Source organism: Leptonotus elevatus, chromosome 17, assembly GCF_054856555.1.
Source record: "Leptonotus elevatus isolate MCC_2025b chromosome 17, RoL_Lele_1.0, whole genome shotgun sequence".
Taxonomy (NCBI): Eukaryota; Metazoa; Chordata; class Actinopteri; order Syngnathiformes; family Syngnathidae; genus Leptonotus; species Leptonotus elevatus.
This window is the reverse complement of record NC_141255.1, coordinates 1680903-1695165: the sequence shown is the minus strand read 5'-3', so window position 1 is coordinate 1695165 and position 14263 is coordinate 1680903. Positions and strand designations below refer to the sequence as shown.

Sequence of the window (14263 nt, the reverse complement as noted above, 5' to 3'; positions counted from 1 at the left end):
AAAAAGAAGCAATATGTGAAAGCGGCGATGTAGTTAGCCTTATTTATTTATTTTACATTCTGTATGTTTTAAGGCTGTAAAACACCACACACTCCATACCCCTTTCTCAGGCATGTATTAACCGTTTCCCACATTTCACAATAGGTACACTCCTGTAAATAAAAATAAAATAAAATGCAAAATTGCACTAAACGAAATTTCGAGGCCACGAGGTAATCAGTGATTCTAGAAATTTCGAATGCCTGGTTACTTCTCACCTTCTACTCGATTTTTTTTTTTTTGTATTCCAAATCAATTTTAAATGCCTATGTGAAAAATAATACGCTGTTAAAAGTAAATTAGAGACGTGAAATTAATTAAAGTGCAATTAATTACCTGTGGGTGTACAGTATATAAACTTTTACATTGATACATATTCAGCGCTTCACCTGTGGAGGCGCTATCACGTGGACGGAGCACTTCGAGACGTCGAGCGGAAATTTCAAGAGTGCAATAAATTGCTCATTAAAATCATACATTGGACTTCAAATCGTCCACTGAACGAAACGGGTACGTTAATTACGACTCTTGTTGCCATTAGAATCCCATAAAGTTCGCCAGCGGTGAGTGTGAATGATGCTGTTTATGCAGGCCGCAGAGCCTCGGACTTTCCTGGCCGAGTAGACGGAAGACGCGGAATGAATTTTTCGTTTGGCTTTTTCGTGTGTGTCGTTTTGTGGACTTTTATTTACACTAGACGTTCATGTCGAGTTACCAACACGTACTACGTGTTGTAAAGCGGCGTCACTTTTAAGGATAAAGTCAAGTTTCGACACAATACTGTACACTCGACGTGCTGCAAATCGGTTTGAATTCAAAGACCGAAGTCAAGTTTGGACGTTTGTGTTGGTGCGACGGAAGATTAACAAGCAAAACGTTGTTGTGCTTTTATAAATGCTTTATGCCCTTCTATGCGACATTAGTGTGTTGTTGGCGCTCATGCAAAGAAGCATTGAGGCAAATGTGCTTCATCAACGCCACTCACGCGCGAGGGACAAGTCCGGGCATATTCCTTCCCCACGCTGGTGACGTCATATGTAGAGTATACGTTTGCCATCACAACTTTTGTTTGGAATTGCTTTAATGAATTTCACACTGCTGTTATTATCATTATTTATCTTTTTTTATTTTTTTATTGTGTTTTTCCTTTTTTTTATTTTTTTTTATGTTTTACTTTGACTGAATACTTTTTTTTTTTTTTTAACTTGGGAGTGCAAGTGTCCAACGTATGGTTCCCTTCTTGTTCGCTATGGCGATGGACAGGATGACAGACGAGGTGAGTCAGGAATCTCCATGATGTTTGCTGATGACATTGTGTGATCTGTAGTGAGAGCAGGGAACAGGTGGAGGAGACGCTAAAGGCGTGGAGGGTTTGCCCTGGAAAGGAGAGAGAATGAAGGTTAGTCGTAGCAAGACGGAGTATCTGTGTGTGAATGGGAGACAAGAGTGAGGTTACAGGGAGAAGAGACCAAGAAGGTGGAGGAGTATTTAAGGCAGGCTGGAACGGGTGGAGAAAAGTGTCAGGTGTGATAGAAGAGTTTCAGCGAAAATGAAACTGTGGTGAGAGCAGCCATGTTGTTTGGTCTGGAGGACAGTGCCACCGAGGAAAAGACGAGGAGGCAGAGCTGAGGATGCTGACGTTCTCTTTGGGAAGTGACCAGGATGGATAGAATCAGGAATGAGTACATCAGAGGTACAGCATAATGTTGGAGGCTTTGGAGATCAAGTCATAGAGGCCAGACTGAGATGGTTTGGACATGTCCGGAGGAGAGATAGTCAGTATATTGGCAGAAGAAGGATAGTAGTAGTAAATAGAAGGCACTAGGGCCTATTTGCCCCCCCCGGCCCCCCGGATTGGCAAACTGTTCCTGTGAGCGTTATTTTATGCTATGCAGCAGTTGTTTGAAGGTTAAATCTTTGCATCTGGCGTTTTGCTATACTTCAGCCAGCAGACTTACGTGCTTTCCCCCCTCAATAATATTTGGCGTTTGCACGAACAATTTGATTCACTTTATGGTGTCGGATTTATAGTTAACGTTAATGGAGTTTCAAGACTGAAAGTGATACAATAGTCTCATTTCACAACAGAGAGAGGAAGAGCAAGTGGAAAGGAATACTGAATGTTGAAAAAACAACAAGTATTCAAAATAAGAAAGAGCATTTTCACCTACTGTGGGATTTTCTGTGATAAACAGTAGTCGGCCACACTTGATGCAGTCGGGCCCTGGTTCGAGTGGTTTTGGCTTATTGTTGAGTCATTTGATTGGACTAGTCCCGGCATGTCTGTCTGTGTTTATTTGCGTGTGTAATGTAATCAGCTGTTGCAGTCAGTGGCGTGCCGCTGAGTCAGCCGGGCCGGCCCTGATAGGCCCGCTTGATTTGACAGCGCGTACTACCGGCTCCAGTCTAGTCCCGACATGTCCTGGAAGCGCTATAAGAGCGCGGCCGCTGCCGCTGCCTGAGCTCTCACTCGCTTCACTCTGCACTTTAACTCTTTGCACTTGCACACGTGGACCGCTGACAGACATTACGGTAAGAATTTGTCATTTCCAAAAAGCTTTTTACGCAGGCATGAATACTTTTGAGTCCATTCTGAGGAGTTCTTCTTTTTTTTTTTTTTTCTTTTTTTTCGCAGGGGTTGTCAACCTTTTTTTGCGAATCCTTCATAACCTTAATGGCAATTAAACGCGTAGCCCAAGAGGAATTACAACGTTGCCTGTTTTTGAGAGGATAAAACTGCAATGTTATGATGACAAATTCATGTTCTTCGAGAGAGAGAAAAATGATGTTAGAAGATTATACGAGGGTGAGCTGAAATGTTCATAGCCTGGCCCAGAAGGTTTTATGCCACATTGATGAAACGGAACACTGTGTTGAATTTTTCTTTTTCAATGTTCATTCATTTTAAAATATTAGCGGCACTGTCCAACGTTTTGACTCACTTTTTTTTAAACACGGGATGTTTAAACATGAACTCCTTCTCAGTCGACACCTCTGGGCTTCTGTTAATGTGTAATGCCAGTATGCGTTCCCTTTCAGTGAAAATGGATATCGACTCCAAATATTGTTATTCGTGATAATTCTCTCTGATTAGTAATTAGGCTCTCTCTAGTTACAAGAACAAAGATGTAGTTTGAAGGGATAAAAAGTCATAATCTTAAGAGAATTAAGTAGTATTTTTCCTATATATTATATATTATAATATAATATAATATATATATATATATTATAATATAATATATATATATATATATTATATATTATAATATAATATATATATTATATATATTATAATATAATTATATATATATATATATATATATATTATAATATAATATATATATATTATATATTATAATATAATATATATATATATATTATATATTATAATATAATATATATATATATATTATATATTATAATATAATATATATATATATATATTATAATATAATATATATATATATATATATATATATATATAGGAAAATACTACTTAATTCTCTTAAGATTATGACTTTTTATCTTTTTATATATATATATATATATATATATATATATATATATATATGATATGATACGACATCTAGTAAAGGCGCAGTAATTCTTGTAAAAATAGGACTTTATTCTCCAAATGTGCTTTTGGACTTTGTGGATGTTCGCATCATTTTGGAAAACAACACTGAAATTAAACTGCAGTCGTGGGTGTGATTGATTGGCAGCTCGCTCCTAAAAGTTTGGCCTATGTTGACATTTCGTTTTTGTGTGTTTGCGTGCAGATTGTTTACATGGCAACTGACAAGAACCACGACATGGACACCTCTGACGACAACAAAGTGGTGAGGATATCATCAATTCCATTCGCACCGTCGTACATACGGCATCATGCCACATTGACCCCCCTGATCATATTGAGTGTCGTGACTTGGCATCTGGGCGTGGCCTGTTTGTGTCCAGGTGCGGCCCAAATTGGAGTTATCCACTTTGCTCAAGCTGGCGGGCGCCACCAAAGACGTCCTGACCTTCAAGGAAGTACGATCTCAGCGGCCCCACCTGACCAGTGACGCCAAGCGTGTGTTGAGTTGGTAACGAGCTTAACGATTGTGGCGTGCTCAGGTGATGTTCTACCTGGGCCAGTACATCATCCAGAAGCAGCTGTACGATAAGAAGCAGCAGCACATCGTGCACTGCGCGCAAGACGCGCTGGGCCGCATCCTGGGAGTCGACACCTTCTCTGTGAAAGAACCTCGGTGAGGCGCAGGACAGAAACGACGACAACAGTTTTTTTGCACTCAACTTCACCTTTCACCTTTCACCTTTGTTTTGTGTCTTTTTTTTTTTGGGACAGGGTGTTTTTTGAAATGCTCGCCAAGAACTTGGTGATGGTGTCAAGGAGCCAAGGTAAGACGTTCTGAGAGCGTTGACACAAATGCGGTTTCATTTCAGTACTTGTCACTCTTAACATTAATAATATTAATAATAATAATAATAATAATAATAATGATGATGATGATGTGTGTCTGTGTGGTTCAGAGTCAACACAAAACCTTGGTGAATCTGCCAGCAGCAGCCAGACTCAACAACCCACACAGGTCAGACACCAGCTACACTTCCATTTTTACCCCCCCCCCACCCCAAAAAAAAAAAACTTGTCCAAAAATGTCTACAAAAATGGACAGTGAACACCCCATTTTTTATTGGGTGGCGTTATGAACTCAAACCTGCATTTAAGTAAACCATGCACACCACTATAGAGACTAGGGATTAATACCACTTTTTTTTTTCCTGACTGATACCAGTACGAGTATCCAAAAAAAAACAAAAAACTGATAATGTTTAAAGACCTATAAATCCCAATATAGCGTTTTTCCTTCTAATTGCATGAAATGAATGGCAATTTTCTAGTCTTCTCGTTTCTAGTTCCTGATCATAAAAAGGCCACATACTAGTATCAGCCACCGTCACTAGCAGCGATACTTTGAATTAAGGCAGGTATTGGGCTGATTCCAATACCTGGTATCGATACAGACCATAAAAAAAAATATATATATATATATATATATTTTTTTCATATATATATTCAATACCTTTTTCACCTCCCATTTATTTTGAATACAATTAACATAAAAATTAAAAATAAACACACTGTAAACGTGTTTGAACATAGAAAAAATAATAAGCACAAAATGGAAGGGAAAAAAACATACTGGACTGGCTATTTTGAAAGGCTAAAGTAAGATGAGTTAGGAATGATATTAAAGTGTTGACAAATGCTAGTTTGTACGTTAACTACAGTAATTCCTCGACTATAAGCCGCTACTTTTTCACTTTCGTTCAACCCTGCAGCTGATACAAAGGTGTGGCTTATCCATCTGGTCACAAGGGGGCGCACTATAAAGGAAGCGCAAGAGCGTCAGGCAGAGCAAAACAAACCAAGTGGGCCCAAATACAGTCGGAGAGACAGAACCAGAGCGAGACAATTTGCACCCTCATTATGGAAAAAAAAAGTAGCGGGAACCCGGTGCGGTAACATTAAAACACCTGCGGCTGATTAGTCGGGTGCGGCTTACATGTGTAACAAACTCGAGTATTCCCCAAATTTAGCTAGCGCGCCTTATAGTCAGGTGTGCCTTATAGTCCAGAAATTACTGTAGTAGTAATTGATTTGTTCTGTGACCCTTGTAAATTCAATTTACATATTTGCATTGAAATGCCATTATGCCCCCCCCCCATTTTTTTTTTTTTTTTTTTATGGTAGGAAGGGACAAGCAATAAAAAAAAATCAAACAAGTATAACACCTGCCTAGGTAATTTTTTTGGGGTGGGTAAGAAGTTGTCAGTTAGTCACATGGTCCATCAATTAGTGTCCTGATTACAATATCATAAAAAAAAATTTTTTAGAGCGACTATGTTGACCCCCTGTATACCATTTTGAATGCGTTAGTGTGTGTGTATTTATATTTTTGCAATTGTCGTGTTAGGAATGCGCAACAGGAAGCAGCCCTTCATCTCCCAACGTACGACGCCGACGCAGAAGGCGTACCCGGAGCGGCAGGAGCAACGAAGCAGGTGAGACGTCGATCCTCTGGAAAGCAGCGCTTTGCGCTTCCTGTTCAGACTTTACCCCCCGCCTTGTGCCCCCCCCCCCCCCCCGCCCTGCAGGCCCCTCCCACGGCTTGGCGAGCAACGACAAGGATGACGGGCCCGACGCGGACGAGGACGACGGTGGCGGCGAGGGCACAAAGAGGGCCCGCTCGGACAGCTACTCCCTAACTTTTGATGACAGCCTGTCCTGGTGCGTGATTGGTGGACTGGGAAGTGGGCGGGACAGACAGAACAGCCAATCGCCAGAGGCTCAGAGCACCGTGAGTACGACGCGCGACATCTCGTTGCATCACGTGCTGCTTTATGGATTTACGGAATGTTTGAGTTGCCGTGTTTGTAGTCCGTCACGTCGTCGGTGACGGTTGCCGACGCTAATGGCGGCGACGACGACGACGACGACGACTCTGAGAGCGACAACTTCAGCGTGGAATTCGAGGTGGAGTCCGTCAACTCGGCTGATTACAATGAAGACGACGCCTCTTTGTCCGCGGACGATCAGGTAGAACACAAACACACACACGTTGGATTCCCGCCAACAAAACACACTTTACACATTTTTGAGTTTTTTTTTTTCCCCATATTGCCGGCAGGTGTACGAGTTCACCATATTTGACGACGACGACGACGACTCATTTGATGAAGACACGGAGATCACTAAAGCGGTGAGTACCAGAGGAAGCGGCCAATTTTGCCGGCGGGATTATAAAACGTGACTCAACGCAATTGCCGCGTGTTGTCAGGACTACTGGCGCTGCGACGGCTGCGACGAGTTGAACCCGCCTCTCCCGAGGAACTGCCTGCGCTGTTGGAGTCTGCGCCAGGATTGGCTGCGCTGCGCCTCCTTGCCCGCCGAGCCGCAGCCGGCCGACCCGCCGGGTAAGTTGGACGAGGAGGGCATGAATGAAAAAAGGAGGCTTACCTGGATTTGATGCCTTAAAACCCAATTTTCAAACCTTGCCTCGTTTAAAACTCTAACCCTGCCTTTAAACCCTCTTATTTAATTTCGGACCCATAGATGATTGCAGTGGTCATGACATATTTCCGTGTCTAAACCAATAAAAACGCATCATTTGTATGATGTCAACACTTCTGGTTCATGATTGGGTCCGAGCTAACCAATCACAATCGCAAGTTGGTTTGCGTGATGTTCATGTTAAAAATGTTACACATAAATAAGCTTGCTAAGTTTACAACACTTTGCAGGAAAGAAGAAGAAGACGACAGCCGTACTATCCTGGCGTCCACTATAACAAAATAAAACATGAGATAACCCCCCCCCCCCCCCCCATCTTCTATGTGAAAAGATTAAAAAACAAAACAAAATGCGGGTCTGAATAAGTTAACTTTTGTTTACTGGATTTTGATTGATTTTGCAAGGCCCACAGAATATTCCGTTCTATTGCTATAAAAACATGGAATATACCAAAAGAAAGTTTAGAGTCTCTTCTTTCATCAGGAAAAAAAAAAGTATATTTGTATCTGTTTCCGTTTTGCAGCAATTAGCATTAGAATATAGCTAAGTTTTATCATTATTCACAAATCTGTTTAAAACACTGGGAAAAAGAGCCTTTTTGCAACATGTCCCTGGTTGATCTCTTATACTCTGCTGCCACCTGTTGGTTATTTGTGTAATAACTACCATTGCTTCAACCATTCTCTTCAGTTCAACGTATAAATACGTCTTTGGGAGCATGATAATATTTAAACTCGAACGTATTTATACGTTTTGGGGAGCACATTTGTTAATCCATGTGTTTTTGTCCTCCGTTTTTCCAAAGTTTCCGACGCCGAGGACGGTGTGGACGTCCCGGACGGCAAAACAATTAAGACCTCGCCGGCTCCCGACTCGCAGGAGGCGTCGCGGCCGTCCTCGTCCTGCAGCTCGTCCTCACAGGAGCAGCCGTGGGCGTGCAACTCGCAGCCGTCGTCCGCAACCAACTCCCAGGAAACGGTCACCAGCTCACAGGAGATCGTCGCCGCCGCCACCGCCCCAGCCGCCCCCACCCCCGAGCTGGAGCGCAGCGTGTCGGCTGAGATGCGGCTGCCCGACTCGTGCCTGGAGCCGTGCGTCATCTGCCAGTCGCGGCCCAAGAACGGCTGCATCGTCCACGGCAAGACGGGCCACCTCATGTCGTGCTACGTTTGCGCCCGCAAGCTGAAGAAGCACAAGAAGTTGTGTCCCGTGTGCCGGCTGCCCATCCAGGCCGTCGTCTTCACCTACCTCAGTTAGGACGCGCGTCCGTCCGTCCGTCCTCTCTCCCCCCCCCCCCCCCCCCCCGTCCCGACCTCGGCAAGTGTGTCTGTTCTCCTACCTCAGCGTAGCTGTGCCGCTCGTGTTGTCAGTTTTGTTCGTCTCCACCGGTCAACATTCGAATGTTTCAGTCTTTTTGAGTTTTAGTGCAATTACACTGTCAGGATCAGCAGTATTAGTAGTAATGATCCCCAAAAACATTTGCGTTCCTGTGTGGCAACATTTTTTGTTATTTATTTCTGCACACATTTAAATAAGATTAAACCGCGTATTCTGTTTGGAGAAGGTTAAACCGCGTATTCTGTTTGGAGAGTTCTTATGCTATTTGAAGTTTATAAAAAGGTTTTGTTCACATTGTGCTTGTGCTCATCATTTACCAACGTGCATTTAAAAAGCGCTTTGAGTGCCTTGTAGGTAGAAAAGTGCTTTCCAAGTGAAAACCCTAATGAATTTAAGGAAATATGCTCAACCAGCGTCGTGGGAGATCATTAGGTGGGCTGTGGAAGTTTTCCAATGTCAATTATTTTGACAAAATGTTACCATTTTCTAATTAAAAACCACATACCGTAACAAGCATAACTATCAAAATGATTTCTACTACTAATTAACCTGTATATCCACCTTTTGCAAATCGTTTAGCTCAGTGGTGTGCCGTGTGCTCAATGTTGGGAAACACTAACCTATTAGTAGTTGTGGGTGCTCCCTCTAGTGGCATACAAAGGAATTAGTGAAATGTTCAAACTTTAAAGTTGGGTCTTAAATTTGGACCGTTTCAAACAACCTCAGCAAAATTGTGCCTGCCTTCAGCGACTGGTGATTCGTCATTAGGGTGGAAATGTTGATCTATTTTAGGACTTGGACTCGTTCATTTGGTAAATTTAAGTGCAAAAATTACGAGAGAAGCTGTTTAAAGGGCAGTGACATACTTTTGTTTTTTAAAGGGAAGATTGTAAAACAGAGCAGTAATCCCACTACATACCGATAGATGGCGGTAATGAACATAAACGTATTAGCAAACTACAATGAATCACCACGCGAAGTAGAAAAACCCGGAAATGGAATACAGAGCAGTCTTTCTTCAAGGGATTCAATCCCCGAGGGCCACTTTAAGCGAGCCCCGTGGTCGAGCTACGCGGCGTCAAAAGTTACAAAAATAAGCCGTGTGGAGCCAGAGCTGGACATTCAAGTTTGAGCGTCACGGACAAAAAGATCTGTAACTTTAGTCAAGTTCGGCCGTCAGTCAGATCCACGGATAAGCAGTGGGACAGCAGCCCGAGAAGATGAAGACTCCAGGTAAAAAAAAAAAATCAAAAAAATTCTGGCTGCGTGGCAGAATTCCTTCTTCCTTGTCCTCCTGTCAACAGAGCAACATTTGAATTCGAAGTCATTCTGATAAGCACTTGACTTGAGGCCACATCACCGTTTCCAATGGCACTGTCCTGCCTTATTATTTATTATTTGTTATTATTATTGTTAATATTATTATGAGAATAATCCACGATCTGTGCATTTTCTTGTGCAAGGTTTATGGCTGCCATCAGTCAGATTTACAAATATACCAGCCAAGCAGGGTGCCGTATTTTTTAGAAGCCAGACCATAAATGAAAAAAATGCGCCTGTCAAGTATGACTTATTAGAAGTTCAGAAAATAACTTAATAATTGTTGAAAACAAAAAAAAAAAGTTTATGAAAAAAGTTGTTCATGTTTTTTTCTTATAAAACAGTTTTTCTTAAATGAAAAGAACAGTAATTATACCAACAGGTGTTGCTGTTCATCTCACTCATGTATTTGAGCAGGATATATGCAAATGTATAAATGTTAATGATATGTTTTGAATATTGCAAAAGGGAAATCAATTTAAAGTGCAGACCAGAGAAATAAAATTGCAAATAATGTACTCTTGTGTAAATTGTCTGTGTTTTCCGTACAGTTTGAATATCTCATTGTGAAAACCTGAAGTGCGTCATGGCTGCCGCCAAGCTTCCCGACCTGTCGGCCAACTGGCGCATCGTGGCCGGCATGCTGGCCAACCTGCTGTCGTCCATCTGCATCGTGTTCATCAACAAGTGGATCTACGTGCAATACGGCTTCCCCAACATGACGCTCACCCTGGTGCACTTCCTGGTCACCTGGCTGGGTTTGTTCCTGTGCCAGATGATGGACATTTTCTCCCCCAAGAGGCTGCCGCTGCACAAGATCGTGTGGTTGGCGCTGAGCTTCTGCGGCTTCGTGGCCTTCACCAACTTGTCACTGCAGAACAACACCATCGGCACGTACCAGCTGGCCAAGGTCATGACGACTCCCGTCATTATCTTCATCCAGACGGCCTGGTACAAGAAGAGCTTCTCCAACAAGATCAAGCTCACGCTGGTCAGCTCTTTTCCTTGACTTGCTTACTGACGCATTCGCATTCTCAAATCGAACGTTTGAACACAAAACGCTCACCGCTTTTAAACACTATTTGTTAGTGATAAGCGAGTACAGATCCCAAGTATGTACTGTACTCGTGAAGGATGTTAATACCAGCCCGCAAGCCACTGATGACACGGAGTAAGTCTTCCTCACCAGTAGTTGGCGCTACACTGGGGCAGTTTGACACATTGGCAAATCATCATGCACGGTTTTTGTTTACAAGTATCTGCCTTGTGTTAATTTAACTTTTGTGTAAAGTACAATTGGCTATTTGGCATCGATACTTTGTGTCATTGATCGGTCTATATTTATACCATGGTACTCTTTAGTTAACAGTAGAGTGTAGACCATGTACCCCGAGCAGTACTATGCTCACATAAAAAAAAAAAAAAATTGACTGTTACACATGCGAGAGAAAAAAAACTTGTGAGGCTGGGAAGTCGAACGTTAAGGTTGCACTGAATGATGATCAACACCAGCTGTCTTACTTTGTTTTTTGTTTTTATCCTCTGTAGGTGCCGATCACAATTGGTGTGATGTTGAACTCGTACTACGACGTGCGCTTCAAAACGCTGGGCATCATTTTTGCCACCTTGGGTGTTCTGGTGACGTCGCTCTACCAAGTGGTGAGTGAATTATTTATTATTGTATTTTTATTATTATTTTTTTTTTTGGTATTTCGTCTACCAGTATTTTTTTTTTCCTGACAGCTTTTTATTCATATTTACTACACTGGAAAACGGGTATCGGCACTTTGTACTCCTTATTTCATTAAAACGTGCTTGTTACTTTTTTAGTCAGGCAAGGTCATCTGCATCCAGTGCCTTGATGATGTCGGCTCCAAAATGTTTTGTAGCAAAGGCGTTGCCAGCCTAAAAAAAACTTTATTTTATTTTATTTTATTTTATTTTATTTTATTTTATTTTATTTTTATTATTTTTTATTATTATTATTATTATTATTTTTTAATTTTTTAATTTATTTATTTTAATTTTATTTTATTTTGTTTTATTTTATTTTGTTTTATTTTATTGTGTTTTATTTTTTATTTTTATTAATTATTATTATTTATTTTATTTTGTTTTATTTTGTTTTATTTAGTTTTATTTTGTTTTATTTAGTTTTATTTTGTTTTATTTAGTTTTATTTTGTTTTATTTTGTTTTATTTTGTTTTATTTTGTTTTATTTTGTTTTATTTTGTTTTATTATTATTTGTATAAATATGATTGTTTCAAGTATGAGAATGAAGCGGTCCCACTTGCGCGTGTTGTCTTCCAGTGGGTCGGCGCGAAACAGCACGAGCTCCAAGTGAACTCCATGCAGCTTCTGTATTACCAGGCTCCGCTCTCGTCGGGCTTCTTGCTGGCCGTTATTCCCTTCTTCGAGCCGCTCACAGGAGACGGAGGAATATTTGGACCGTGGTCCCTTCCCGCTCTGGTGGGCTTCGACACAACATGGGCTGCTTTTTCACATGCCCGACGCCAAGGCTTTGCATTGAAAGGCGGCCACATGACGACGTCCCGTTGTTTACAGATGACGGTGTTTTTCTCCGGCGTGATGGCCTTCATGGTCAACCTGTCCATCTACTGGATCATTGGGAACACGTCAGCGGTTACGTATCCTTCATTCAGGGTTGCCTGGGGATCATTTGCAACCCGCTCGTCTGTTTTTTTGGTAACAACTGGCATGCCTGCATTGTGCTTACTTTCTACACGGCGTGCCAAGTAGGAAATGAGAATACATTGTTTTTATATAGCGCTTTGCTCGATTTGCAAAAATGCAGAAATCACAATCAAAAGCATCTTTTTTTTGGGGCCAAGTAAGTGGAAACACACAAGAATAAAATATTGTATTTGTTTACGCCCATTCATACATTTTTGGTGTATTATAAACACATACATACGTTTTATGTCATTCAGAATCATGTTCACATTTGTTTGCCTTGACTAGAAAACTTCCTTTCCAGCTACAACATGTTTGGCCATTTTAAATTCTGCATCACTCTGGTGGGAGGATATTTGATCTTCCAGGACCCGCTGTCACTCAACCAGGTTAGACTTCTTGCACTGCCGGGAAATGTTTTGGAATCATACCCATCGTACCCTTGACTTCAAGTGCCCCATTTTAGGAGTGCTTTGCTATGACAGCGCGAGGTCGATCTATTGTTCAGTTTTTTTTGTTTTTTTTGTTTTGTTTTTTCTTTAGAGCTCAGTATTGTTCATTCGGAAATGTCATCATCATTGCTCTTTTTTTATTTTTTTTTTTTTTTTTTTATATATATATATATATATATTTTTTTTTGTGTGTGTGTGTGTGGGTGAGTATGTGTACGTGCGTGCGTGCGTGCGTGTATTTGTTAGCTCACCAGAAAACCTATTAGAAAAAATCTCATACCGTTCACCTAAACCGAACACCAGGAGACCCGAGGTCCTATTGTTCAGTTTTAATTGCCGATTTTCTGAGATACACGTCTCAATTCAGCCAGTCGACTACGAGATGGCACCAAAATCTCTCAACATCCAGCCACTAAGTAGTTTAGCAAAAAAAAATAATAATTGTGGCTGGGGTTTTTTTTGATACTGGAACGGAGCAATGTTTTTTCCCCATTCATTTCGATGTGGAAAATGTATTTGTGATCAAAAATGATTTGAGTTATGAAGCAAATTGCATTCAAGGTATCGCTGTATTTGCTTGCAACCGATTGTGGTTCTGTTTTTGCTCTCAGGCTTTGGGGATCCTCTGTACGCTGGTGGGACTCTTGTCGTACACTTACATTAAGCTGTCCGAACAAGAGGAGGGAAAGAGTCGTCTGGCTCAGATGTCACAAACGCAGTCCACTGCCAATCGCATGCGGAAAATCCCATAAGGGATTTTTTTTTTTTTTTTTAAATACATATCTTTTTTTATATAGCGGTAACAGTAATGGGTATTTTTGTCAATAAAAACTAGAATCCTGGCTAGATGAATTGTGTGGCACTAATCCGATGGTGCTTTGCTCCAGAAGAAATGAAATTGATGGTAATGAAGGGTTTCACAAAAATAAAATTTGACTTTGACAAGTTGTCAAATTGAAAAAGCGGTGAGTAATTAATACATCACAAATAATGCCTATCATTTATCATCTCATTTCTATTCTTATTCTGTTCTATTCTTTTATTACTTAAAAAACAACTATGCACCAACGGAGCAGCGCTCCCAATTTCTTTGTATTCCTGTTGTGCAATGACAATAAAGGCATTCGAGTCGAGTCTCGTCTATTCTTTTGATGCCAGCGAATATACTGCATAGTGAGTAATATAGTGACAGGCAGCACAACTAAATGCTCTTCCACCACCAGATAACAAAAAGGTACAATGAGCTTGTGTGTTCCACCCGTCATCATTTTGGGGGAAATCAGAATTACACGTTTGTCTTGCAATTTTAAAAAGAAAGTCAAGTAAGACGTCAGTGTGTC

At 41.1% G+C, this 14263-nt stretch overlaps 2 protein-coding genes across 4 annotated transcripts; both read left to right on the top strand.

Moving 5' to 3' along the window:
- Positions 1–417: 417 nt before the first annotated feature.
- On the top strand, positions 418–8749 carry mdm2 (MDM2 proto-oncogene). 3 transcript variants are annotated; one of them, XM_086060257.1, is made up of 12 exons: positions 418–549; positions 3819–3878; positions 3997–4071; positions 4156–4289; positions 4388–4440; positions 4573–4631; positions 6021–6108; positions 6202–6404; positions 6485–6643; positions 6735–6806; positions 6885–7020; positions 7923–8749. In XM_086060257.1, the coding sequence occupies exons 2-12, from the start codon at positions 3828–3830 to the stop codon at positions 8372–8374; spliced, it is 1482 nt and encodes a 493-aa protein (XP_085916383.1). In that variant the 5' UTR covers positions 418–549; positions 3819–3827; the 3' UTR covers positions 8375–8749. The 3 variants fall into 3 exon arrangements, with proteins under 3 accessions (XP_085916383.1, XP_085916381.1, XP_085916380.1); XM_086060255.1 differs by lacking the exon at positions 418–549 and adding an exon at positions 573–1315; XM_086060254.1 differs by lacking the exon at positions 418–549 and adding an exon at positions 1347–2571.
- Positions 8750–9429: 680 nt separating this feature from the next.
- slc35e3 (solute carrier family 35 member E3) lies at positions 9430–14056 on the top strand. Its single transcript, XM_086059705.1, has 7 exons — positions 9430–9688; positions 10327–10766; positions 11324–11434; positions 12088–12246; positions 12343–12425; positions 12776–12860; positions 13535–14056. Exons 2-7 carry the CDS (start codon positions 10362–10364, stop codon positions 13673–13675), a joined length of 984 nt encoding a protein of 327 aa, XP_085915831.1. The 5' UTR covers positions 9430–9688; positions 10327–10361; the 3' UTR covers positions 13676–14056.
- The last annotated feature ends 207 nt before the right edge of the window (positions 14057–14263 follow it).

Coding starts and splice junctions, on each gene's coding strand:
- mdm2 (XM_086060254.1), top strand. CDS start 2,251: ATGCAGTCGGGCCCTGGTTCGAGTGGTTTTGGCTTATTGTTGAGTCAT. Junction 4,072..4,155: donor ACGTCCTGACCTTCAAGGAA/GTACGATCTCAG, acceptor TGGCGTGCTCAG/GTGATGTTCTACCTGGGCCA. Junction 6,807..6,884: donor ACACGGAGATCACTAAAGCG/GTGAGTACCAGA, acceptor GCGTGTTGTCAG/GACTACTGGCGCTGCGACGG.
- slc35e3 (XM_086059705.1), top strand. CDS start 10,362: ATGGCTGCCGCCAAGCTTCCCGACCTGTCGGCCAACTGGCGCATCGTG. Junction 12,426..12,775: donor GGGAACACGTCAGCGGTTAC/GTATCCTTCATT, acceptor CTTCCTTTCCAG/CTACAACATGTTTGGCCATT. Junction 12,861..13,534: donor ACCCGCTGTCACTCAACCAG/GTTAGACTTCTT, acceptor TTTTGCTCTCAG/GCTTTGGGGATCCTCTGTAC.